This window comes from Bos taurus, chromosome X (genome assembly GCF_002263795.3).
Source record: "Bos taurus isolate L1 Dominette 01449 registration number 42190680 breed Hereford chromosome X, ARS-UCD2.0, whole genome shotgun sequence".
Lineage (NCBI taxonomy): Eukaryota > Metazoa > Chordata > Mammalia > Artiodactyla > Bovidae > Bos > Bos taurus.
The window spans coordinates 52,035,558-52,062,127 of NC_037357.1; the positions used below are offsets into that span (position 1 = coordinate 52,035,558).

General features: G+C 41.4%; 2 protein-coding genes, 1 long non-coding RNA gene and 1 other non-coding gene across 5 annotated transcripts; 3 read left to right on the forward strand and 1 right to left on the reverse strand.

The window, feature by feature from the left end:
• The first annotated feature begins 631 nt into the window (after positions 1–631).
• Positions 632–1,116, forward strand: LOC104970008 (transcription elongation factor A protein-like 5). The gene has a single exon (XM_015461573.2). The coding sequence runs from the start codon at positions 632–634 to the stop codon at positions 1,046–1,048; it is 417 nt and encodes a 138-aa protein (XP_015317059.1). The 3' UTR covers positions 1,049–1,116.
• A 14,106-nt stretch (positions 1,117–15,222) lies between these two features.
• MIR4286-2 (microRNA mir-4286-2) lies at positions 15,223–15,285 on the forward strand. Its single transcript, NR_107723.1, has one exon. It is a non-coding gene; the product is annotated as a microRNA mir-4286-2 (primary transcript).
• A 1,081-nt stretch (positions 15,286–16,366) lies between these two features.
• On the reverse strand, positions 16,367–17,415 carry LOC104970007 (uncharacterized). Its single transcript, XR_816830.4, has 2 exons — positions 16,989–17,415; positions 16,367–16,665 (listed from the first exon to the last, which is right to left on the reverse strand). It is a non-coding gene; the product is annotated as an uncharacterized lncRNA (long non-coding RNA).
• TCEAL8 (transcription elongation factor A like 8) lies at positions 16,548–18,704 on the forward strand. 2 transcript variants are annotated; one of them, NM_001077116.2, is given in 3 exon segments: positions 16,548–16,625; positions 17,020–17,091; positions 17,719–18,160. In NM_001077116.2, a coding segment is annotated over 1 exon segment (354 nt). In that variant the 5' UTR covers positions 16,548–16,625; positions 17,020–17,091; positions 17,719–17,757; the 3' UTR covers positions 18,112–18,160.
• Positions 18,705–26,570: the final 7,866 nt, after the last annotated feature.

Consider the following 26,570-nt stretch of genomic DNA (forward strand, 5'->3'; position numbering starts at 1 on the left):
ATCTGCCACCCCTCCTCCAAGACTCCCTATTCCAGTCTCAGAATACATGGCCTTTGTCAGGACCCTAAGGGAGCATGGTGTTTTATCGTTGGTGAGGACAGAGGGGAGAACAAGGAAGTGAGAGTTGGTAGACATGATATCTATGAAGCCCTTGAAGATATCATAGTATCTCTGAAATCTGAGAACCGGCCACTGTTCAGTTGTATCTGCAGTTCTAGAAGTCTTACAACTGTAGACAAGAGGAAAAAGAAACTGGACAGAATTCTTGCAGGTCAGTCTAAGTTGGGACCACCAGGTTAAAACTGTTATGGGCATAGTCAAGACCAGAGCAAAGTTTAGGGACACATCTGCTCTTATGGACTTGTCAGCATAGCCCACTTAAATTTAGGGAGAAGTACTTACAGAAGTGTCTGCAAGGCAGGCTCATATAAACATGTGTGCCAACCTTGCAGACACAGGGAAAGAAAGGAGAAAATATATGGGCGGGAGTGCACCTGAAAGTTGGGATAGGCTGATAAAGATCCTAAATCATAGAGGCAACTATTTATCAGGACCTGTATTTCACCACCTAAATCCTGTCTACTTTGTCTCCATTTTGTCTCCTAACAGGAAAAGGAGGGCAAATCTCAACATGGAGAAGGTCTACATAGAAAATGAAGGAAAGCCAGAAAATGAAGGAAACTTAGACAATGAAGGAAAGCCAGAAGATGAAGTACAGCCTGAAAATGAAGGAGAGTCAAATGAGAAAGAAAAGCTAGAAGTGGAGAAGAGGTCAGAACAGGAACCAGAGGTCCAGAATGAGAGGAAACCAGACAATGAGAGACAACCAGCAGGTGAGGGGAAGCAAGAAAAGCAGGGCAAGTCCGAAGCTGAGGGAAATCCACTCAGGGAGGGCAAGCCGGAATCCCAGGCAAAGCCAGAGAGCCAGTCTCACGCTGCCGAAAAGCGCCCTGCTGAAGATTATGTGCCCCGGAAGGCAAAAAGAAAAACGGACAGGAAGACAGAGGATTCCCCCACAGACTGCAGATTCTCTGGGTTATGGCAGTAGAGGAGATTATCTTTTCATCTGTACTTTCCCCACTAAAGAACACAGATTACTTTTTGTCATAAAATAATTAATAAAAGATTTTAAAAATAGTAAAGTACATACAAAGCAATCAAAATAACTGCTTAGTGAGTTTATGAAAGTAGGGGATACACTTAAAATACCTGTTGTCAGAATGTGAAATGATGTGTGAAACACAATATCTCTGGGACTTGAAGCTGGAAGAATCAACTTGGCAGTTATTACAGATTCACTGCTGTAGAAAACAGTCCTGTGATCTGTGATTTGGGGATAAAACTTGCCTTCCAGGGCTATGGAAAAGATCAGATGATACACTGACTGTGTAAGCTGTGTTGGGCTGGCTCCTATGCTCTCCCCTGCACTATCAAGACCAGAACTCCATCAGATGTTTGAGAGAGGGCTGGGTGAAGTCTCAAGTGTGTCCATAAATAAATTCAGACAGCTGAGAGGTGGGTGCCACTCTTCCCTGGGTAATGCTGTGCCTGAAGCACACTCTACCTCTTCTCATGGGTCCTGTATTCTCTTAAGTGCCCCACTGCTGCTGGTGCAGTGAACTCTTCAAGGTAACACAGCTTCTTTGATTTCTCTAGAGTCCCTAGTGAGTTACACCCCACTATGTTCCCTACTGGCTTCCTAGATGGTGCTGCTGCTGCTGCTAAGTCATTTCAGTCGTGTCCGACTCTGTGTGACCCCAGAGACGGCAGCCCACCACGCTCCCCCATCCCTGGGATTCTCCAGGCAAGAACACTGGAGTGGGTTGCCATTTCCTTCTCCAATGCATGAAAGTGAAAAGTGAAAGGGAAGTCGCTCAGTCGTGTCCAACTCTTAGCGACCCCATGGACTGCAGTCTATCAGGCTCCTCCATCCATGGGATTTTCCAGGCAAGAGTACTGGAGTGGGATGCCATTGCCTTCCCCTGGTAAATAATCCACCTGCCAGTGCAGAAGACATATGATACATGGGTTTGATCCCTGGGTTGGGAAGATCCCCTGGACGAGGGCATGACAACCCACTACAGTATTCTCGCCTAGAGAATTCACATGGACAAAGGAGCCTGGTGGGCTAAAGTCCATAGGGTTGCAAAGAGTCAGACACAACTGAAGCAACTAAGCATGTACACGCACTCATGTTCCCTACTGAACTAAGGAGAAAGTCCCTCTTCTCACATTCAGTTCAGTTCATTCACTCAGTCATGTCCGACTTCGCAACCCCATGGACTGAAGCACACCAGGCTTCCCTGTCCAGCACCAACTCCCAGAGCTTGCTCAAACTCCTATCTATTGAGTCGGTGATGCCATCCAACCATTTCATCCTCTGTTGTCCCCTTCTCCTAATGCCTTCAGTCTTTCCTAGCATCAGGGTCATGAGTCAGTTCTTCGCCTCAGGTAGCCAAAATATCAGAGCTTCAGCTTCAGCATCAGTCCTTCCAATGAATATTTAGGACTGATTTGCTTTAGGATTGACTGGTTTGATGTCCCTGCAGTCCAAGGGACTCTCAAGAGTCTTCTCCAACAACATAGTTCAAAATTGAAGAAGCATCAATTTTTCAGCACTCAGCCTTCTTTATGGTCCAGCTCTCATATCCATACATGACTACTGGAAAAACCATAGCTTTGACTTTAAGGATCTTTGCTGGCAAAGTAATGTCTCTGCTTTTTAATATGCTGTCTAGGTTGGTCATAGCTTTTCTTTCAAGGACCAAGTGTCTTTTAATTTCATGGCTGCAATCACCATCTGCAGTGATTTTGGAGCCAAAGAAAATAAAGTCTGTCATGCTTTCCATTGTTTCCCCATCTATTTGCCATGAAGTGATGGGACCAGATGCCATGATCTTTGGTTTTTTTGATGTTGAGTTTTAAGCCAGCTTTTTCACTCTCCTCTTTCACTTTCATCAAGAGGCTCTTTAGTTCCTCTTTACTTTCTGCCATAAGGGTGGTGCCATCTGCATATCTGAAGTTATGGATATTTCTCCCAGCAATCTTGAATCCAGCTTGTGCTTCATCCAGCTTGGCATTTCTCATGATGTACTCTGCATATAAGTTAAATAAGCAGGGTGACAATATACAGTCTTGACTTACTCCTTCCTCAATTTGGAACCAGTTCATTGTTCCATGTCCAGTTCTAACTGTTGCTTCTTGACTTGCATACAGGTTTCTCAAGAGGCAGGTCAGGTGTTCTGGTATTCCCATCTCTTGAACAATTTTCCACAGTTTGTTGTGATCCACACAGTCAAAGGCTTTAGCATAGTCAATGAAGCAGAAGTAGATGTTTTTCTGGAATTCTCTTGCTTTTTCTATGATCCAACAGATATTGGCAATTTGATGTCTGGTTCTTCTGCAATTTCTAAATCCAGCTTGAACATCTTCAAATTCTCACTTAGCTGGTAAAGAATCTGCCTGCAGTGCAGGAGACCCTGGTTTGATTCCTGTGTCAGGAAGATCCACTGGAGAAGAGATAGGCTACCCACTCCAGTATTCTTGGGCTTCCCTGGTGGCTCAGTCGGTAAAGAATCCTCTTACAATACAGGAGACCTGGGTTTGATCCCTGGTTTGGGAATATCCCCTGGAGAAAGGAATGGCTACCCACTCCAGTATTAATGATAGCCTGGGGAATTCCACGGCCTGCATAGTCCTCGGGGTCATACAGAGTTGGACGTGACTTCTCACATTGCTGCTGCTGCTGCTAAGTCGCTTCAGTCATGTCCGACTCTGTGCGACCCCATAGATGGCAGCCCACCAGGCTCCCCTGTTCCTGGGATTTTCCAAGCAAGAACACTGGAGTGGGTTGCCATTTCCTTCTCCAATGCATGAAAGGGAAAAGTGAAAGTGAAGTCGTTCAGTCGTGTCCGACTCTTAGCGATCCCATGGACTGCAGCCCACCGGGCTCCTCTGTCCATGGGATTTTCCAGGCAAGAGTACTGGAGTGGAGTGCCATTGCCTTCTCCGACTTCTCACATTATAGTTTTATAAATGCTGACATGAAATGTGGAAAAATGCTTTGCAAAATCTTTCTTTTTTATCTATTTATTTTTTACTATACGGGTCTTTGTTACTGCACACAGACTTTTTCTAGTTGCGGAGAGTGGGGGCTTCTCTCTAGTGTGGTGCATGAGCTTCTCATTATGGTGGCTTCTCTTGTTGCAGGGCACAGGCTCTAGGTGCACAAGCTCAGTAGTTGTGGCTCACAGGCTTAGTTGCTCTGTGGTATCTGGGATCTTCCCAGACCAGGGATTGAATCCATGTCCCCTTCATTGGCAAGCAGATTCTTTACTGCTGGACCACCAGGGAAATCCCTGCAAAATCTTAATTAATGCATTTTTCAGGCATTATAATTAGCCTACTAGACTTTCCCTTTTCAAAATAAAGATTTTATCTTACTCATTTGGGTACCTATAACACATAATAAAAGCTTTAAAAATCAATACACTAATTACTGAGTCAGAACGCCTCAATTCTTGACCCAGTTCTGTCCCTGACTGAATACAACGCCTTGAGCATGTAATTTCATTCTTCAGCAACTGAAACTTGCCAATCCAAAAGGAACACAGCAAGAGAGGGGTTATACCATAATCCTTTGCTAAATAATTCTAACATTGGATATATAGTGTTTCTCAAAGTTTGCTAGCTACTAGCAGACAAATCACCTACCTTGATGTGTATCATCTACCTTGGTCTGCTTGCTTTCCAAATAAAGTCATTATTCCTTGCCTAAACACCTTGTCTCCCAAATTATTGGTCTGTCATGAGGTGGTGAGCAGAGCGAGCCTGGACTTGGGAACAAGGGCGGCTGAGCCAGCTGGGAGCTTTGCTGCTTGAGGCTAGCTAGCCCTGATCAGGGAATATTGGGGCAAGACCCTAGCAGCTGCTGGGACCATTTGTCCTGAGGATCTTCCCTTCAAAATTCCCTGAAGTGGCACTGGCTGCCCCAGCACTGGGCAGTTGAAGCAAGGAACTGACAAACTTCTGAGAGCTGACCAACTTGATTTTGTAGAATAAGTTCCTCCAGTGTGCACACTGGGAACATATTCCCCCCTCAATTTGGGCTTTTCCTTTATGGGACAAGTCAGTTTGATTGGGGTACCTTGTTGAAGAGGGAAATTATTGTTGGACTCTATCTGATTTAGAACCAGTTAGTTGGGAACTAGTTCATTGGTTTTGTTTTAGTTTTGTGTGCATTGATGCTAGAATTTGTTTGAGACTTTTGTATTAGAATTTGTATTTTTTTGTGTTTTGGTATTATTAAACTTATAAAAATGGGAAATATTTCACCTATCCCAAATATATGGGACATGTATGAGATATGTTAAGATCCAAAGAGTGATGGTCCCTGAATGGGTCACCCAAGTATTATATGATCTTGCAGTTAGAATTGTTTTGCAAAAGAGAGGAGATTCTACAGGTAGATATTTTTATGCTATTTCATCAGGAGGAGAAGAAATCAGAGGGTTGCCCCCTTATGGTATAGCAGTCTGAAGGGAAACCCAAGGGAGAACCTGTTCTACAAGGAGAAGAGAGAGGAAATGAGAGTGGAGACATATTATTTCAAAACTTAAAACCCCCTCTAACCTATCCAGTTTTCCCACTGGCTGAAAAGGCTGCACTGGCAGTTTTTCCAACTGCCCCTCACCATACCACCAACATATTCACTCCTTTCACCACCTCCTATTTCCCCTACCCATGAAAATCAAATAGAAGTTTCTATGTTCACCCCCAGAGCACAGGGCCCTGGCTTAGCATTACCATCTAAGGCCTTGGATGGACTTGAGGTGTCCAATTCTAATTTCCCCACAGGCGTCCTGGGTAACCGAGAGTGGGGAACAAGTTGATTGACTTTCTAATAGACATCACTCCCAAAACCTTCCCTATTTATTTGAAGAGGCTTGTAAGTATTAAACATAGAGGAAACAAAGTTATTCTAGGAGAAACTTCCCTATATCATGGAGATGCAAATGTCCTATCTGATCTTCTCAGGAACCCTCATCTTTGCCATACTTTTAAAATGCAAAATTTGAAAAGATGGTAAAGTAATTTAGAAATTAATTTGTTAAGGGTAAATAGAAATTCCAACTGTGTTTCTGTAAATATTTGGCCATCCAGACAAGTGAGCTTGATTTGTTCCATCTTCAGAAACCTAACTTTAATCCAACCACTTTTGTAAACTGATGGGTTTTACATTTCTGTACCTGACTCAGGGCTGAAATTGTGAAATGAGAACTATGAAGTCTCTCTGTTTGCTTCTGTGTTTGCATGTGTCTCTGTCTTTGGATAACATTGTTAAGGTTGATTTGTGGATGAGCTCTGTTCAGCTGGCTTAAAGAAACGTAAGTGCTTACAAACCAAACAATTCTAAGTAAAAGAAAAATTAAGCTAAATGAGTTTCAGTTTCACTTGAACTGGGAAATGTTCAATATTAAATTAATACCTGGCATTAACATTTAAATTTATTGATCCAATTAATATAGATCTGTCTTCAAAGTCATCAACATTAAGTATAATACTTTAACTGCATTTAGATTTAATACAAATTAAATGAAATCTTGTTCTATCTGTTGCAAATTTGTCAGCAAGAAAAATAACTTGATATGTTGAAACTTTAAAGTAAATATAAACAAAATAAGAGCTTCTGGTAAACTCTATAAGAATAATTATGTTTTAAAAATCATCTAAAATAGTGTCTCTGGATTTTAGTAACTATTACTTGCCTCTTGGTTTTCACTAGAAACTAAGGTTTTCAAGAGTCAGGGATTCTAAATTAAATATATAATTAGGGCTACTGAAAATAATATTTCAGTATGTGTTTTTGGTTAGGAAGGTATAAGGAATAGAACTACATTTTACTGAGAAAGTTTTATGCATGGTCAGGATTAATAAAATTTAGATTGAAGTTAACTAAGTAAATGGATTTTGATAAGTAAGTTAACACAAGACTAGAATTTGATCTGTTAGAAGTGCTCCTTTTTGATAACAGATTATATGAGCTTCTGTGCCCTCAGGTGACCCATATTTTTTTCTTTTAATCATTTTGTGACTTTAGTTAAATAAGTATTGTTTCACAGTGACCTATGATCCTGTTGTGTTTAAAAGCTTTTTGGTATTTTTTGATAAAAGTTCCCAAGTCAAATTATAAGGAAGTTCCTTTGACCTTTAGCTAACTTTGGGATGCTTCAAAGGGCCCCCTGAAACACCCCAGAGAGAGATACTAAATTAGTTAAGTTCACTTGGTATGTTAGATTACATGTGAAGTGTTGTCAAATGAGTAATAAGTCTTCTTATGTTATATTGTATGGTAAATGCTACAGGTATTCTAGAGATTATATGGAGTTCCTAAAATTCTGATACATCCTGGTAAAATTATCAATCATACTTCTAGCTATTATCTGAAAGTGTTATATGTCCCAGCAGTAACCAAGTTACTTTGTCAATTGCATTATAATCAGATTTAAATGTGCCTTCTTAAGTCTTTTGTCATTATAGAGTTACGGCTTCACTATGATGCCATTGCAAAAAACACTTCCTCGGCAAGATTTATAAAAAGGACTTTTGGGATAAATACAAGTCTCTGATATTCAGACCATAATCCTGAACTAAGAAACTGAAGAATGGGAAAACTAATGGCTTTATAACCTGTCAACAGAAGGGATTGGACACATAGGACTGTGTGAACTGGTGAATATGCTTATAATATTTATGGTTTCTGTCTGAAAAATTACTGACTTAATTCTGTGTCTTTTCAAGGGTAAGGAAAACCTTCCCCTTACACAAATTATGACTTATAGTAATTTGGTAAATTATTAGCATTGTAAACAGAATTGAAACATTTATCTTTTTCTGTCTACCTGGTTAATCCTGCCAGTAGCATATGCTTGTCTCAAAGATTAAGCCATGCATGTCTAAGTGCACAGGGCTGGTACTGTGGACGGCTCATTAAATCAGTTATGGTTCCTTTGGTCACTTATAACAACTGAATTACAGCTAGTTACACTAATCTTTGTTTTAATTTGCTCTTTCTTTCCAAATTTTTTCTGCTTTGTGTCTCCGTGCTGTACTATGTCCTTGTCAATGTTACTAGTTGAATTACTTATATCCTGTCTATTTTATCAGATTGTTGTTTCTCTTAATATCCAGTGTGTAACCAGGCCTCCAACAAAAATTCTATGGCTGACAAAAAGAACTATACAGAAATGCTATGTTCTGGTGGGGAAATTTGTTTCTCACAAGGGTACATGATAGAAATTGTGAAACTAATTTAACTATATACTAGATTTAATTATGGAGAAGGCAATGGCACCCCACTCTAGTACTCTTGCCTGGAAACTCCCATGGACAGAGGAGCCTGGTAGGCTGCAGTCCATGGGGTCGCTAAGAGTCGGACACGACTAAGCGACTTCACTTTCACTTTTCACTTTCATGCATTGGAGAAGGAAAAAAAAACACTCCAGTGTTCTTGCCTGGAGAGTCCCAGGGACGGGGGAGCCTGGTGGGCTGCCGTCTCTGGGGTTGCACAGAGTCGGACACGACTGAAGTGACTTAGCAGCAGCAGCAGAGTTAATTAAATAATTAAATAAATTATGCATAAAGGAGAACCAGGTTTCTCACTGTCAGAGATAGAAATTAAAAATAAAAAATAAGAGGAGAGAAAGCTAAATGGATATGTGTAGTACTGGATTACAGTCACATGTATTAGTATGAACTTGTGTGTGTCTTTATGTCATTTGTATCTATAGAGATACAAATAGCTATAGATATACATGGTAAATAAATGTAGAGATTGTATATATACAGTTTGATATGCATCTCCTTGATCTATCAGCTGACAAATTTGAGAAGCAATGACACCCAAGTAGCAACCAGAATACCCTGCACTCAGATCTTAATTACTAAATATGATTATCCAATAAAATTAACCAAGACTTCTCAGAGAAATGGCTGATTATTGGGCTGGGAAAAGGATAAAACCAGATGAATCTGGAAGATTCCATAGTACCAGAAAGCAAGGAAGCAGAAAAAGGATAAAGGTATGCCAACCTGAAAGAGCTCCCAATTGCCAAGGCTAGAAAATTTGGGCAAAAAAACCCCAAATGATTGTATTGTGTCATAACCCTGAAGACTTAAAAATCCATGTGTCACACTGATAGGAACAAATAATTGTATGACTAAATAAATGGGAGAGTATATTTCTTACATAATAATTTCAAATATTAAATGTAGAAGGAAATGAGGGATATGAAGAGCTACCCTCAGAACATCACAGTAATATTTTTTTCAAATCCACAGAATGTTTGCACAGTCTCAAGTTATCTAACCCCATATATTTATCAATTACTGTGGTTGTTTTCAGACATATCCACAAATTCTTTGATGTTCCTCCCTCCAGGAAGTAGAGTTTAATTCCCTTCCTCTCTAATATGGGCTAGACTTAGTAACTTGCTTCTAAACAAACAGAATACGAAAAGAGAAAAACAGTAATTTTACAAGTGGAGAAACGCAGCAGTCATCTTAATCAAATGATCACAGTTAACCTCACCAGTGATCAGTCATGCTGATGTCATGTAACCCTGACATTGTGATAAAAAAGGACACTTTCCCCAAATTAATAACAGCCACTGTAATTATAAGAAAACATAAGACAAATCCAAATTGAGGACCATTTTACAAAATACCTCACTCTTTAGAAGTGTCAAGGTTATGAAAAATAAGGAAAGACTGAGAAATTGTCATAGAATAAAGAGACATATTAACCAAATGCAACACTGTGTGCTGGATTGAATCCTGGGACAAGAAAAGGATAGTAGTGAAAAACCTGGAGAAATCGGAATAATTCTGTGATTTAGTTAATTGTAATGCACAAATGTTCATTTGTTTTTTTTATAAATATACCACAATTATTAGGCAAAGCAGGATGAAGTGTTTACAGAAATGCTTTGTACTATCTTTCAAACACTTCTTTAGAACTAAAATTATTTCAACACAAAAAGTTTAAAAAATAAACTAGACTGAGTTTCAAGAACCCAAAACAAAACTCTCTTAATGAATGAAAGTGATTGAATAGTTGAGAAAACAAACTGAAACATAATTGAACAAATTCATTATTCAGTGAGAAAGGGAAGATTTGACAGACCACAGCTGACAGCAATTACTGGAAAAAATAAAATTATTCCATGATTATACCAGAAAATTAGAACTACTTAATAAATTCATTGCATGCATATATATATATATATATATATATATATATATATGCACTATGTGTTTGTGTGTGGAATAGTACTCTCTAAATACTGTTCTGCCACTTAATTCATTCAAAAATACGACTTCAATATAATTTGCTGTCACTGCATGTGCATTATTTCATTACTTTTAATTTCTGCACAACTTCCACAGTATGGATAATTTATTTAACCATTCTCTTCTGAGTGAAAATTTAAATCGTTTCTGTCACCTTGAACTTTCATCACTGGAGTGGTTACAAAGTTGAACCAGATAAGGTTTTTTGTTCTAATGGACTTACAGATAAATAAGGGATTCAAAGTAGAAAGTCAAAAAAACAGGGGGAAAGCGTTAGGATAGGTAAATAGAATGCCTCAGAGATAAGGTAGCACAGGCAACTAAGGCAGAATCAAGAGGTCAGCAAAAAAGACTTTCTTTCCACTATAAACTTAATTTTTAACAGCACCCAGAGAGCAGCAATAGCACTGTCTCCCCAACAACTCTGGTTTTTTGCCACAGGAAAAAGTTGCCTGGTCTAAGCTGTAGTACAGCTAAAATGTGCCTCCCTGCAACCCAGCAACATGCTCCACACAGATGTGAACCTCAAGGCTTAAGCAAAGCAATCTCAAGAATCTAGCTGAGGTGAGTCTTGAGCATTCTGTCACGTAGTAAGAAAGTCTAAGCAGACCAACTCAAGGATTCCTATGACTGTGGTCAACACAGGTACCATGGGGACATATGAAATGGCAGTGGTTATGACACAGCATTTCAGGTTCACAGTAATTCATAAACATTATGCCCTTGACAACTAGAAACTCTTGGCTACAAAAATCTACAATGTGTGCAGCATTTAGGTGAGAGTTCAGGAAAGTCGGCAGAATTATCTGGAAGAGATGAAAAGTTGTACTTCAAATCATGTTCATTTGCTTGGATGTAGCAAATGTCTATTTTGAAGAGTTTTTGGACCTTGTGAAACTTATGCATGCCAAATTCCCAAAAGTGAAGGAACACAGTGACAGGAGGGATGGTAGATGACTTTACTTTCTGGGTTTTTTTTTGTTGTTGTTGTTGTTTTGAGTTTACTTTCTGAAGCAGAGACATACAATCTAAGTAGAAATCTGCTTGGGCACTGTGTGCACCACTCACATCAGAACATGAGTGGATTCATGCTCAGTTGAGCAAAGTGATGAAATGTGTTGGGTCTACTTGCACTCCAGAGGGGTTTATCATCTCAGACGGCAGCTGCTTTCAGTCCATGCTCTGTAGCCAAACCTTTGGATCTGCAGCAGATTTAGCCATGTCGGGAGGGATGTTTTCAAGCCATAGACAGCATACTAGAGAAACGAGGGAGAGAAACAGCCATCTCAAGCTCTTCTATGGGATAAACTTTGAAATAACAATAAGAAATATGCAGGAGTTGTTGAATTCAGAGCTTCAGCAAATAACTTCTAAAGGGAACATAGAAAACAATATTCTAGATGTCATAGGCTTATATAAGAGCTCCTTTCTCCTCCCCTCACACCACTTGAAAGGCTGTGGACTTTGGAGCTATCCCTAGGGCTCTCCTGGTGCACAAAAACAGAATATTGATTGGGTCAGAGGGGCAGGGTGTCTACTCTCCAGAACTCACGTCTTCATTATTTAAATCAATATGTACTGCCTTTTCTTTCCTTTTTAAAAATAGTTCTTAATTGACTATAATGCTCTGGTTTCCAAAAATCTTACATTTAAAAGCTACTGTGATTAACTTAATTTAAAAGTAGCTGAGGCAAAAATATACAATGGATTAAAGACAATCTCTTTAACAAGTGGTGCTGGGAAAACTGGTCAACCACCTGTAAAAGAATGCAACTAGAACACTTTCTAACACCATACACACACAAACTCAAAATGGATTAAAGATCTAAATGTAAGACCAGAAACTATAAAACTTCTAGAGGAAAACATAGGCAGAACACTCTCTGACATAAATCACAGCAAGATCCTCTATGACCCACCTCCCAGAATAACAGAAATAAAAGCAAAAACAAACCAGTGGGACCTAATTAAACTTTAAAACTTTTGCATAATGAAGGAGACTATAAACAAGGTGAAAAGGCAGCCTTCACAATGGGAGAAAATAATAGCAAACGAAGCAACTGACAAAGAATTATCTCCAAAATATACAAGCAGCTCATGCAGCTCAATTCCAGAAAAATAAATGACCCAATCAAAAAATGGACTAAAGAACTAAACAGACATTTCTCCAAAGAAGACATACAGATGGCTAACAAACACATGAAAAGATGCTCAACATCACTCATTATCAGAGAAATTAAAATCAAAACCACAATAAGGTACCATCTCACACTGGTCAGAATGGCTGCTATCAAAAAGCCTACAAACAATAAATGCTGGAGAGGGTACAGAGAACAGGGAATGCTCTTACACTGTTGGTGGGACTGCAAACTAGTACAGCCACTATGGAGAACAGTGTGAAGATTCCTTAAAAAACTGGAAATAGAACTGTCATACGACCCAGCAATCCCAGTGCTGGGCATACACACCAAGGAAACCAGAATTGAAAGAGACACATGTACCACATGTTTATCACAGCACTGTTTACAATAGGTAGGAAATGGAAGCAAACTGGATGTCCATTGGCAGACGAATGGGTAAGAAAGTTGTGGTAATATACACAATGGAATATTACTCAGCTATTAAAAAGAACACATTTGAGTCAGTTCTAATGAAGTGGATGAATCTGGAGCCTATTATACAGAGTGAAGTAAGTCAGAAAGAAAAACACCAATACAGTATATTAATGCATCTATAGGTCAGGAAGCAACAGTTAGAACTGGGCATGTAACAACAGACTGGTTCCAAATAGGAAAAGGAGTACGTCAAGGCTATATATTATCACCCTGCTTATTTAACTTATTCGCAGAGTACATCATAAGAAACGCTGGGCTGGAAGAAGCACAAGCTGGAAACAAGATTGCCGGGAGAAATATCAGTAACCTCAGATATGCAGATGACACCACCCTTATGGCAGAAAGTGAAGAGGAACTCAAAAGCCTCTTGATGAAAGTGAAAGTGGAGAGTGAAAAAGTTGGCTTAAAGCTCAACATTCAGAAAACGAAGATCATGGCATCTGGCCCCATCACTTCATGGGAAATAGATGGGGAAACAGTGGAAACAGTGTCAGACTTTATTTTTGGGGGCTGCAAAATCACTGCAGATGGTGATTGCAGCCATGAAATTAAAAGACGCTTACTCCTTGGAAGGAAAGTTATGACCAACCTAGAGAGCATATTCAAAAGCAGAGACATTACTTTGCCGTAGGTCCATCTAGTCAAGGCTATGGTTTTACCAGTAGTCATGTATGGATGTGAGAGTTGGACTGTGAAGAAAGCTGAGCACCGAAGAGTTGATGCTTTTGAACTGTGGTGTTGGAGAAGACTCTTGAGAGTCCCTTGGACTGCAAGGAGATCCAACCAGTCCATTCTGAAGGAGATCAGCCCTGGGATTTCTTTGGAAGAAATGATGCTAAAGCTGAAACTCCAGTACTTTGGCCACCTCATGTGAAGAGTTGACTCATTGGAAAAGACTCTGATGCTGGGAGGGATTGTGGGCAGGAGGAGAAGGGGACGACAGAGGATGAGATGGCTGGATGGCATCACCGACTCAATGGACGTGAGTTTGTGTGAACTCCAGGAGTTGGTGATGGACAGGGAGGCCTGGCATGTTGCGATTCACGGGGTCGCAAATAGTCGGACACAACTGAGTGACTTAACTGAACTGATGGAATTTAGGAAGATGGTAACGACGACCCTATATGCAAGACAGCAAAAGAGACACAGATGTAAAGAATAGATTTTTGGACTCAGGGCACTCAAACCTGGTGCACTGGGACAACCCAGAGGGATGGGATGGGGAGGGAGGTGGGAGGGGGATTCAGGACTTACGGGGGCAGGCAGGACACATGTACACCTGTGGCTGATTCATGTCAATGTATGGCAAAAACCACCACAAAATTGTAATTACCTTCCAATTAAAATAAATTAATTAAAAAATAAAAGTAGCTGAGTGCTCTATTGATGTACTGAAATTGCTCAGGGACAAAGATGAAGGTGAAGGCATGTACTATCTGGCTCTTGGTCAGGTGTGCACCAGTGAGCTGACTGATCTCTCTCTTATGACTATTTAGGAAAACAGGGCAATATCCTCTGTCAGTAGCTCCATAAAAATGGTGTTAGTGTTGTTCTGACTACCCATAAGCACAATCAACAGAGGAGGAAACAATGAAATTTCTGCTCCAGTTTTGTGCAAGCAGGGAAGATTCGTCTGTGAGCCAATTGGCATACAGCTCGTTCTGAATCTCTGAAATTTCTGAGAGATGCACTGTTTAAAGTCCCAATAGCCACTCAAGCAGCTTGAGAGCTGGAGCCTGCCCCCACTCCCCATTAGCAACCCACATCTGAATATCTGCCTGGTTAGAAAACCCCACCAACATACACACCAATACACAGGAAAGGGGAAAGGTACAAGGCAACCTTTGCTGAGCGCAATATGAGGGGTGCAGACCCTATGTGCAGCATTGACAGGGGAGGGAGAGCTCACTTCCAGCTGGGGAGGCTTTTTAGAGGCTGGGTGATGGAGCTAGGTCCCTAAGAATGAGCAGGACCAGGATCTAGGAGCAAGAGGAGTGCAATCAGGAGGACGAAAATGGGATGCAAGGACAAAGAGAGAGAAGAGAGCACATTTGGGCACAGTGAATGAGAGTTCCTTTTGGATGGGGCAGAAAAGTAGATGACAAGTGTGGCTCAATTCTTACCAACATTGAATGTCAGGATGAGAAAAACAGGATATACTTCACAGATGGGTTGCCATCCAGAGCCTTTGAGCAGGAGAATGACAAGTTGAAAATAAGGAAGAGTGAAGTTTAATTTGACAGAAATGTGCAAAGTAAATTGAGAAGGGATAAGGAGGTGTGTGGAGAAGGCAATGGCACCCCACTCCTGGTACCAACATAGCTCCAAGTACCAGTGGATGCTGGGTTACAGGAATATCAGTTTCCTCTTTTAACCAATATTTTTACAGCAATAATGTTCTCTCTGCTTTCCGATTATAACAAATATTTTTACAGCAATAATGTTCTCTCTGCTTTCCGATTATAACAATTACGTATGTTTTTCATGGAACAAACTGATACCAGATTACCTCAAGAGTGGCCTGCATGAATGAAAATTCCACTGCTAAAAAGCCTCACACCAAACTGTCAGAACTCATCAGGAACTCTCTCCTTTCTGTATTCCAAGAGTGTGTGAGAGTTATTTTCCAACACATTTTTTTTGAGTTTCAAATTAAAGTAGACTCCATGGAAAGGAGGCTTTTCTATAGATTCATCTGATTAGCAAGACACTGGATCCTACAGAGGCCGTAAGAAGAGGAAGCCTGAAGCCTCCACTTAAAACTCAACCAGAAGCCATGCAGCAGTCCTCACAAACGGTCATACATCTAACACTTTACAGCATGAGTTTAACCTGAAAGAGAAAAACTAGTGGATTACTTACATAAAACTGCTAACAAGAGAAAACTGGGCCTCTTCCCACCGATTAATTTGGCGTCAGTTTTAAAAGGAGCTGTTTTAATAAGATTTAAAAAAACATTTTCTAACACATCAATATGTTGTGAAAACTGTCATTTCATTTGCAGCTATCAGAAAACTTTTCCAAAGTCTTAAAAATTGATGTAACTAATTTGTCTTCCATATTGTGTCAAATATTGCTTATGTGGCATTTCTTTTTTAAACATCATTTTTAAAGGGTAAGCTTATTGTTTAAAACATTAAAGCAGAAAACTATTTAAGAGAACTAGTAAAAAAAAAAAATCCCACACTCTCACTCCCAGATTCTTTTCTAGCCGCCCTCTTGCCCCTTTTTAATGCTAGACAGGACTTCAAGGGAAATGGTGGACTGTAGGATCTTGGGAGGGAGGAGAGGAGGTGAAATTGGAAGCAGGAGAAAGAGATGATTCCCCAAAGAAGGAGAAATTGTCTATCCACCCCGAGAGGCTGATTCTCCCTGGTAACCCGAGAAAGACGAATAGAAACTGCAGGAAGAAGATACCAGTTTTATTGTCTCTGATTGGCAAATATGAAAAAAAAGATTGACAGTATCAAATGGAGGGAACGCAGGGGGCGGGCTGCAGTGTTAAATGGGAGGAGTAACCGAGGACTCGAGCTCATTGATGACGCGACCCTCACGTGACCAGGAGTCGACGTGTGCAGAAGTCCTTATAGTCCAGGGCCTGTTTCCCAGGAGCAGCTCCCTATAGCTGGAGAAGGAGAAAAGTGCCCCGGATCCTTTCAGGTCAGTATAAAGCTGGGCGCTGCCTTCGGGTCCCTGGGGTCTAGGGGTCAGATAACAGAAATCAAGCGTAGCCGGTACTACTTTCCTAACACCACGGTTCCGCTAAACTTCCATTTTTGTGCAGGAAATTTTGGGCAGTTTGGGGTGGAGAGGGAGAAGGGTAGCTAATTGAGGATCCCAAGAGAGACACAGAAACAATTTAGAAACAACTTGAGTCGCTCACTCCCTGCCTGAAGGGAACCGGTGGGCACCGGGGAGGGAGGGCGGGGTTGCCTTATAAGGATCGCGAGGATGAGGACGTGGGGAAACTTTAGACGAACAAGGCCTAGAATCGTTCAAGGGACCCGTGATTCAGGTACTGACCTCCTCACCAAGCAGTCTTGTCGGTCTGCAGGACTCTTGGTCTTTGGGGAGCGACCCAAATCGACTGAGGGAAGAGGGAGGAAAATTCCCTGGATCCCTGCAGGTCAGTGTAAAGGTGCAGTTGCCTCCTGTTCCTGGGGGTGGGGGTGGGGGTGGGGGTGGGGTGTGAGTGCAGATGACACCGAAGCCCATCCCGGGGTCACTGCAGCCTCTCCCCATCCGGATGAAGCCAGAGGCCTGTGCAGAGCCTGCAGCGGAAATGGGGCGGGGGAGGGGGGAGACTGGAGAGACGTGGAAGGGGGAGGGGAGGCCAGAGACTGGACCAGCCGGTCTCAGGTGAGAGGTAGAAGGTTGGAATGGCTTGGGAAAGCCTAAAAGGGCGGGAGTGTTGGAGATCGGAGGCGAGGGAGGGGTTAATTGCTTCCGCGCTGCTCGCTGCTCCCTGCTCCTGTTTCGGTGCTAGGAGAGGCCTGTAGCAGGGCCTGCTGGGAAATGGTGGGCTGGAGCGGGAGGAGAGAAGATGGAGCTGGAGCGGGAGGGGGAGGGTGGGGAGGGGGAGAGAGGGGAGGAGCCAGGGGAGTTCAGAGCCTGAGGATCTAGCCTTTTCTAGTTGGAAAACTTTGACAGTTAAGAGACCTAAATGAGAAGAAGCCAGTCTCTATGGAAACCCATGCTCTAGCTGCTGGTTCATTTGCCTGGCATCTAGTTGTTTTGTTCCTTTGTTTTCCAGGGTTAATTTATTCAAAAAGGAAATCGAAAAATACTCAACATGCAAAAATCTTGTGGAGAAAATGAAAGAAAACCACAGAACATGCCAAAGGCTGAGGAAGACCGCCCTTTGGAAGCTGTACCACAGGAGGCAGAAGGAAATCCTCAACCTTCTGAAGAAGGTGTAAGCCAGGAAGCAGAAGGAAACCTTAGAGGAGGGCTGACTCAGCCTGGTCAGGGATATAAAGAGGACTCTCCTGTTAGGCATTTGGACCCTGAAGAAATGATAAGAGGAGCAGATGAGTTGGAAAGGCTTAGGGAAGAGATAAGAAGAGTAAGAAACAAGTTTGTGATGATGCATTGGAAGCAAAGACATTCACGCAGCCGTCCTTATCCCGTGTGCTTTAGGCCTTGAATTCTTTTTTTGTCCGATATTAAAATCTTGCCCCAGCTTTCTGTTAGCATTTTCTGATGTATCTGTGACTTTTGCTTTACTTTTAATCATCTGGTGGAGTTTTGTTTTAGGTGTAGTTTCCTTGTTTTCAGCATCTGCATTTTGTATTTTGACACATTCTCTAGGTCTATTTTTCGATTGGGAAATTTCACACATATGCATGAAAATATGTTCATTTCATATTGTAAAGTAAAACATAACAGGTTACAAAGCAGCATATTTAGTACCAGCTCACATATGTAGGAGAAAGTCTCAAATTGTGTGTGTGCGCGCGTGTGTATACATACACGCATATATCAGAAATCTAACTGTGCTTGTTTCTGTGTGCTGTTTTTTTTTTTGCTTATATGTATTTTTTAATGAACACATCACACACACAAAGAGAATTAAAGTTTTTTTATTAATTAAAGAGTCAATCAAATAATTTGCAACCAGCTTATAAGGGCAATGGGGGCACTTAAAATCTTGATGAAAGAACTATTGAAAAAATGTAAACCTCAAAATACCTCTGGATCTCTTAGCCAGAGGAATAAAACTGGCAATTATTACAGATACACTTGCTTAAGACTTGATCTTTTCATGGGAAAACACTTGTCTCACAGGGCTGCTGTGGGGAAGAAATGAGGTGACTGAGCTGTACTTGGTGGGCTCTTCTTCCCACCTATACATATAGAACCCCAACCCATTGCAGAACATCAGTTTTGAGGGAGGGTCCTAGTGTGACTCAACCTGTGCTCAGGAACAAGTCCAATAGGCAGGGAAGTGGGGGCTTCCATGCCAGGCCTCTGCCATTGAGCCCCACCCCTGGTTTCCCTGGGTCCTGCCATGCCTGCTGGGCACTGGAGTCCTCCAGTGCCAAAACCCCACTGAGTTTCCTGGTGTCCCCAGTGGGTTGAACCCCCACTCTTCTAAATCTCTGCTTTATAATGATGCTTAACACAGTGGGAGGACTTCCCAGGGGGCTGAGTGGTAAAGAATCTGCCTCTGATGCAGGAGACGCAGGTTCGATCCCTGGGTCCCTGAGTCGGGAAGATCCCCTGAAGAAGGAAATGGCAACCCACTCCAGTATTCTTGCCTGAAAAATCCTATGGACAGAGGAGCCTGCCGGGTTATATATAGTCCAGGGGGTCGCAAAGAGTCAGACATGACTTAGCGACTAAAAAACAACCACAAGTGGGGGCTGTTCCAGGATTGCATGGGCAACAATGTGATGCAGAATTCTTAGCAACAGTCCCATCCAATTTCAACCACAGGATACCTCATCCATAGGAGTCAGACAGGATGAGTCCATTTTGGGAATTGGACTAGCGTTCAAATTTGAGTAAAAGATGCCACTCTATAGTCAGAGTTGCTGCTTTAAGGCTAAAACTGAAGTTTTGTCTTCTTTTGTGGGATGGTCTCTCCCTGAAGGCTCCTGGCAGGCCTGTCCTACTGGTTCAGAAGACTCGGAATATGTGTAAATTGCAAAAAGTAATACAGGAAACAGATCTAAGGGAACAGTTCCCTTCATCCCATCCCCAATCGATAACGTGGGGAAAAAGAAAACTTGAAAGGTAAAAACTTTATAAATACACTTAAAGTAGAATGGCTACTATATAAATATTAGAAGTTATATTTTCCCTACATAACAAAGACTATCTTTTCCTTCTGATATCCACACATACTTGTGACACATCATGTTTCAATATTTAATTGAATTTTTATTTAATTGACTTTCTGATTGATTTTTGCTAAGGAGCCAGTTGTTGTTTAGTCACTAAATTGTGTCCAGCTGTTTTGTGACCCCATGGACTGTAGGCCACCAGGCTCCTCTGTCCATGCAATTTTTTCAGGCAAGAATATTGGAGTGGATTGCCATTTCCTTCTCCAGGGGATCTTCCCAACCCAGGGATTGAACCTGCATCTCCTGCATTGCAGGTGGATTCTTTACTGCTGAGCCACAAGGTTTGTGCAAATTCTGTCATTGACTCAATAATCTTCCACAAGTTCTTTTATCATTCTAGTATTATGACAAGCAATTCCAGGAAGAAACAGTTCATGGAATGGATTGCACTTCAAATGTTTTATCAAAGCCTTGCATAATTACCTGCATCAGAATCACCTGGGGAGCATCTTCAAAATACTGATTTCTGGGCCCCACCTAAGACTCACTATCTGGAGGTGGGCTGTGGAAGTTTCAGTTAACAACTTGTTGGTCAGGCTGGATTCTGGCCGGAGTGAGATGAAGGTCCAGGAACTCACTTGCCAGCATTATAAGACTGGTTGAATCCAGCCCCCTGGCACTGAGGGATGGCACTGGGGCAGGATGTAGAAGGGCTCCAGCAAGGAGGCATACCCCTCTTCAGGATGGTCTGACATTGGCTTCTCTGCTCCAGCCTGCAGCAGGTGCCAGACTCTTCTAGACTGATGGCCAGGCTGTCCTGGATATGTGTACCTGAAGGATCACTGTCCCCATTGCAGGTCAGAGCACTAGACTTCCTTTCTTCCCTTTTTCCTTCACAAGGAGGCTTGATGGGAGCTTTTTTTTTTTTTTTTTAACTGTTTGAAAAACTTTATTTATTTTTTTTACGGAATAGCATTTTATTTTAAATATAGCTGTGTGTACATGTCGATCCCAAACTCCTAATCTATCCCTTCCCTCAACTCTTCTCTGGTAAAAAGTTTGTTCTCTAAGTCTGTGAATCTGTTTTTTGTGTGTAAATAAGCTCATTTGTATCATTTTCTTTTTAAGATTCCACATATAAGCTACATCATATATTTGCCTTTCTCTGTCTGACTTACTTCATTTAGTATGATAATCTCCAAGTCCATTCATGTTGCTGCAAATGGCATGGCATTATTTCATTCTTTTTAATGGAATAATATTCCATTGTATATATGTACATACCTCAGCATAATAAAGGCTGTATACAACAAACCTATATCATATTCAATGGTGAAAAGCTGAAAGCATTTTCCCTAAGATCAGGAACAAGGCAAGAATGTCTACTCTCTCCACTTTTATTCAACATAGTTTTGGAAGTCCTAGCCATGGCAATCAGACAAGGAAAAGAAATAAAAGTAATCCAAATTGGAAAAGAAGAAGTAAAACTGTCACTGTTTGCAGATGACGTACGCACATAGAAAGTCCTAAAGATGCTACCAGGAGGTGACTAGAGCTCATCAGTGAGTCTGGTAAAGTTGCAGGATACATAATTAATAACAGAAATCTCTTACATTAACAACAAAACATCAGAAGGAGAAATTAAGCAATCAATCCCATTTACCATCACAGCAAAAAGAATAAGATAGATAGGAATATACCTACTTAAGGATGGGAAGTTTTAAAGGGAAAAAAGACTTCAAAGTTCAGTAACTGAAAACATTGGCTTTGATCATCTTTGGCCAAGGGGGATAGGTCTTAAACAAGATCTGCCTCATGCCTCTCCCACCCCCCTTGCTCAGACTTCCAGAAGGGCCTCTGTTGTGTCCGCCTGTTTGGGGCTTCCCTGGTGGCTCAGTGGTAAAGAATCTGCCTGAAATGCAGGAGACCTGGGTTCAAGGGTCGGGAAGATCCCTTGGAGAAGGGAATGGCAACCCACTCCAGTATTCCATGGACAGAGGAGCCTGACGAGCTACAGTCCATGGGTTGCAAAGAGTCAGACACGACTGAGCACATGCAGCTCTGATCTGTAGTGCCTTTAGTTCTGTGTGTGGCTGATGCAGTGCTTCTGATGTCTGCATGGGTCCAGATCCAGAGACAGAGGAGAGCCCAGGTGGAGGAAGCTTGCAAAGGCACGTGGCCCTACTGCTCAGGAGAAAAGGATTGTTGCCTCCTGTTTAAACAACCCTGTGCACTATAGTCCTAGCCCACAACTTGGGGACCAGGGTAGTCAAGTTATGAACTGGCATGAAGATGCTTTTGCAGGCATTGATGGTGGAGGAAGCAATGCCATTGTGATCGTTGTTCTTTAGGTCTGTCATCTGAGAAATCAATACTGCTTTTTCTGGTTGGGCAATAAGGTGAAGATGAACTTGGCTTTAGGAATGCAAAATGGTTAAGTTCATGACCTTGCTGTACTGTGCTCTGCTAACTTGCTTCAGTCGTGTTTGACTCTTTGCAACCCTATGGACTGTAGCCCGCCAGGCTCCTCTGTCCATGGGATTATCTAGGCAAGAATACTGGAGTGGGTTGCCATGCCCTCCTCCAGGGGATCTTCCCGACCCAGGGATCCAACTCTTGTCTCTTCTGGCAGGTGGATTCTTTATCACTAGCACCACCTCAGGTTCCAATCTGGACTCTTCTTACAGTATGTGACCTTACATAAATCCTTTCTTGGAGACCCGTGGGTTTCCCAGACATAAAAATCTTGGATCAAAGATAAAGTTTCCTCTCCATTACCATCATTGCTTTTATCATAATTATCATCGTCATCACCATCATGATCAAGGGATAGTACTGAGTGAATACCCAATGGATTCCTGTTGGGCACATATCTCATACTGTGAAGGCTTGTAACAATCGGTGGCCAAGCCTTGGAAATCTATCCTCTGAATGGGTGGACACAGTATAGTCAAAAACTACTGGCTAGTTTTGAATCCTCTAATAATTAGAAGTGTGAGGACAGATTGGTTCATTCATCTGTAGAATGAGTATAACCCACAAGATTGTTATGGGAAGTAAATACAGAAAACGATGAAATTCCTGGCATATAATAGGCTTTCAGACAATGTTAGACCTTTGATCATCATTATCATGTGTTGTCATTATCATTGTCATCATCATTATCATCAGTTCAGTTCAGTCGCTCAGTAGTGTGACTCTTTGCAACCCCATGAATTGCAGCACACCAGGCCTCCCTGTCCATCACCAACTCCCGGAGTTTACCCAAACTCATGTACATTGAGTCGGTGATGCCATCCAGCCATCTCATCCTCTGTCGTCCCCTTCTCCTCCTGCCCTCAATCTTTCCCAGCATCAGGGTCTTTTCAAATGAGTCAGCTCTTCGCATGAGGTGGCCAAAGTATTGGAGTTTTAGCTCTAGCATCAGTCCTTCCAGAGAACACCCAGGATTGATCTCCTTTAGGATGGACTGCTTGGATCTCCTTGCAGTGCAAGGGACTCTTAAGAGTCTTCTCCAACACCACAGTTCAAAAGCATCAACTCTTTAGCATTCAGCTTTCTTTATAGTCCAACTCTTACATCCCTGCATGACTACTGGAAAAACCATAGCCTTGACTAGATGGACCTTTCTTGACAAAGTAATGTCTCTGCTTTTTAATATGCTGTCTAGGTTGGTCATAACTCTCCTTCCAAGGAGTAAGCGTCTTTTAATTTCATGGCTGCAATCACCATCTGCAGTGATTTTGGAGCCCCCCAAAATAAAGTCAGCCACTGTTTCCACTGTTTCCCCACCTATTTGCCATGAAGCGATGGGACTGGATGCCATGATCTTAGTTTTTTGAATGTTGAGCTTTAAGCCAACTTTTTCACTCTCCACTTTCACTTTCATCAAGAGGCTCTTTAGTTCTTCATGATCTGCCATAAGGGTGGTGTCATCTGCATATCTGAGGTTATTGATATTTCTGCCACCAAACTTGATTCCAGCTTGTGCTTCTTCCAGTCCAGCGTTTCTCATGATGTGTTCTGCATATAAGTTAAATAAACAGGGTGACAATATGCAGCCTTGACGTACTTCTTTTCCTATTTGGAACCAGTCTGTTGTTCCATGTCCAGTTCTAACTGTTGCTTCCTGACCTGCATATAGGTTTCTCAAGAGGCAGGTCAGGTGGTCTGGTATTCCCATCTCTTTCAGAATTTTCCACAGTTTATTGTGATTCACCACAGTCAAAGGCTTTGGCATAATCAATAAAGCTTTTTCAATGATCCAGCAGATGTTGGCATTGATCTCTGGTTCCTCTGCCTTTTCTAAAACCAGCTTGAACATCTGGAAGTTCACAGTTCACAGCTGAAGCCTGGTTTGGAGAATTTTGAGCATTACTTTACTAGCGTGTGAGATGAGTGCAATTGTGGGGTAATAAGCATTCTTTGGAATTGCCTTTTTTTTTGGTTTGGAATGAAAACTGACCTTTTCCGGTCCTGTGGCCACTGCTGAGTTTTCCAAATTTGCTGGCATATTTAGTGCAGCACTTTAACAGCATCATCTTTTAGGATTTGAAGTAACTCAACTGGAATTCCGTCACCTCCACTAGCTTTGTTCGTAATGATGCTTCCTAAGGCCCACTTGACTTCACACTCCAGGATGTCTGGCTCTAGGTGAGTGATCACAGGTGATGTTGCTGCTGCTGCTGCTAAGTCGCTTCAGTCGTGTCCGACTCTGTGTGACCCCATAGACGGCAGCCCACCAGGCTCCCCCGTCCCTGGGATTCTCCAGGCAAGAACACTGGAGTGGGTTGCCATTTCCTTCTCCAATGCATGAAAGTGAAAAGTGAAAGTGAAGTCGCCCCGTCGTGTCCGACTCCTCATGACCCCATGGACTGCAGCCTAGTAGGCTCATTTGTCCATGGGATTTTCCAGGCAAGAGTACTGGAGTGGGGTGCCATTGCCTTCTCTGCAGGTTATGTTGAGTAATACCCAAATTGGAACCCAAAACATCTGTGCTTCCTTGACTCCACAACATGTTTCTAAAGCAGAACTCTGTGTTGTTCCTCTCATCCAAACTTCTCCCTTGCCTCAAGAAACAAATAGCACATAAAGTAAATGCAATAAGTGCCATTCATTTGGAGTTATAAAAGAAATAAATCATTTATAGACTCTGGTGCCATTTCTCTATTGTACAATGAGAAAAAATTCCCTCCACATTTCCGTATTTAGTTATGTGCCAGAACATGTGAAATCATGAGGAAAGTCTTATTGTCATGAATTACAAAATATCATCTAGAAATGCATCATTGGCATGAAAAGCTATTCCTTACATATTGTTTTATGAAAAAGCCAGCTGCAAAACACACACAGGTTAAAGATAAATATCAAGACATTTGAAGTGAATATTTCTAGACAACGTTAATACTGGAAATTGCAACTTCATCTTTATCCTTCTCTGTATTTCCAATTTTAACTTTTTCAATGAGCATGTGCAGTTTTTATAATTAGAAAAAAAGTTATGAAGGTGAAAATGGTAAAATTATGTTTCTCCTTTCTTTTTAGTTGAGATAGGGGCTCTTGGATCTTGAAGTTCCTCATTTGCTTTCTGTTCCCTCTTACTTCTGAGAAGTACCTGGTATAAGTGTCAGAACTCTGTGGATCCTGGCTGAGAAGCTTCCCCTCTCTATGCTACCTCCTTGCCACTCTATCTTCTTAGGTAAATTTATGCTGTATTTCTATCTTTGGTCACAGGTGGCATTTCATAATTATTGATGCTTTCTAAATATTCTCCCATTAAAATGATCTTAATTTTTAAAAATGGCAACAAACAAAACTTTCAAAGAACACTATTAAATGAATTCCTTATTCTGCTTTTTAAATGTACAGGTATAAAAAATATAGGAAGGATATACCCTCAGATGAATTTGCTAGAGACTCACAAATTTACATTTCATTTATTTATTCATTTAACAAATATTTACTAGTTGCCTACTATGTGTCAGCCAAAATCAATTAATCCTTCTCAGCATCTCAGACTTTTCTTCTGAGACTCTGTTTTCTATTGTCTGCTGATATTGACCATTTGAACTGAGGCAAATCATTGTCCAACCATATGGGCATAACTCTGCATAAACACATACTCGTCACTTTTGACCAGTTTATCCTTTAATCCTGGAGGCTCACCATGTAATGTGGAGACAGTATGAAAACACAGGAAAAGTGAAGAATTAAAGTCAGAAAAACTTTTGCAGTAATAGCCCTTTTCTTATTTCAAAACATTTGTAACTGATGAAAAGAATTCTTGGTTAGGCAAGAAGTAGAATAATAATATCGTTTCAAATGCCAGACATACCTATACCAACCAAAGTTGAGAGTCATAATAGCCATTGTGCATTTGACAACCGTTGATGTAGGTGATTTCCAAGGCCTGCTCCTTTTTTCCTCAATGCTTATCAAGCTCTTGCTAAGAGCCCTAGCCCTTGGCGAGTACCTGAGACACAGCAGTGAACAAAAAGTTCCTGCCTGGCTGCCTGTCAGTCACAGCTGCACGACTGAGGCCGAGGGACCAGACGCCTGGCTGCCCGCCACTGGAGCTGGGTAGCAGATAAAAAAAAAAAAAAAAAGTTCCTGCCTTATTGATGCTTATATTCCAATTTACACACTTAAAAAAAGTGAGACAAAATTTTTGTACCGTGAAATTCACAGATCTTAAGTGTATACAACTGAGTGTAAAATAGGACATTTCCATTACTCCAAAAAGTTTCCTGTTCTCTTCTCAGCCCCACCTCCCACCACAGGTAGTCATTCAGCTTATTTCTATCAATTTATATTATTT

What these genes read in the sequence shown, in the direction of transcription:
- LOC104970008 (XM_015461573.2), top strand. Translation starts at nt 632, where the DNA reads ATGGAGAAGGTCTACATAGAAAATGAAGGAAAGCCAGAAAATGAAGGA.
- TCEAL8 (XM_010821712.4), top strand. Translation starts at nt 17,758, where the DNA reads ATGCAAAAATCTTGTGGAGAAAATGAAAGAAAACCACAGAACATGCCA.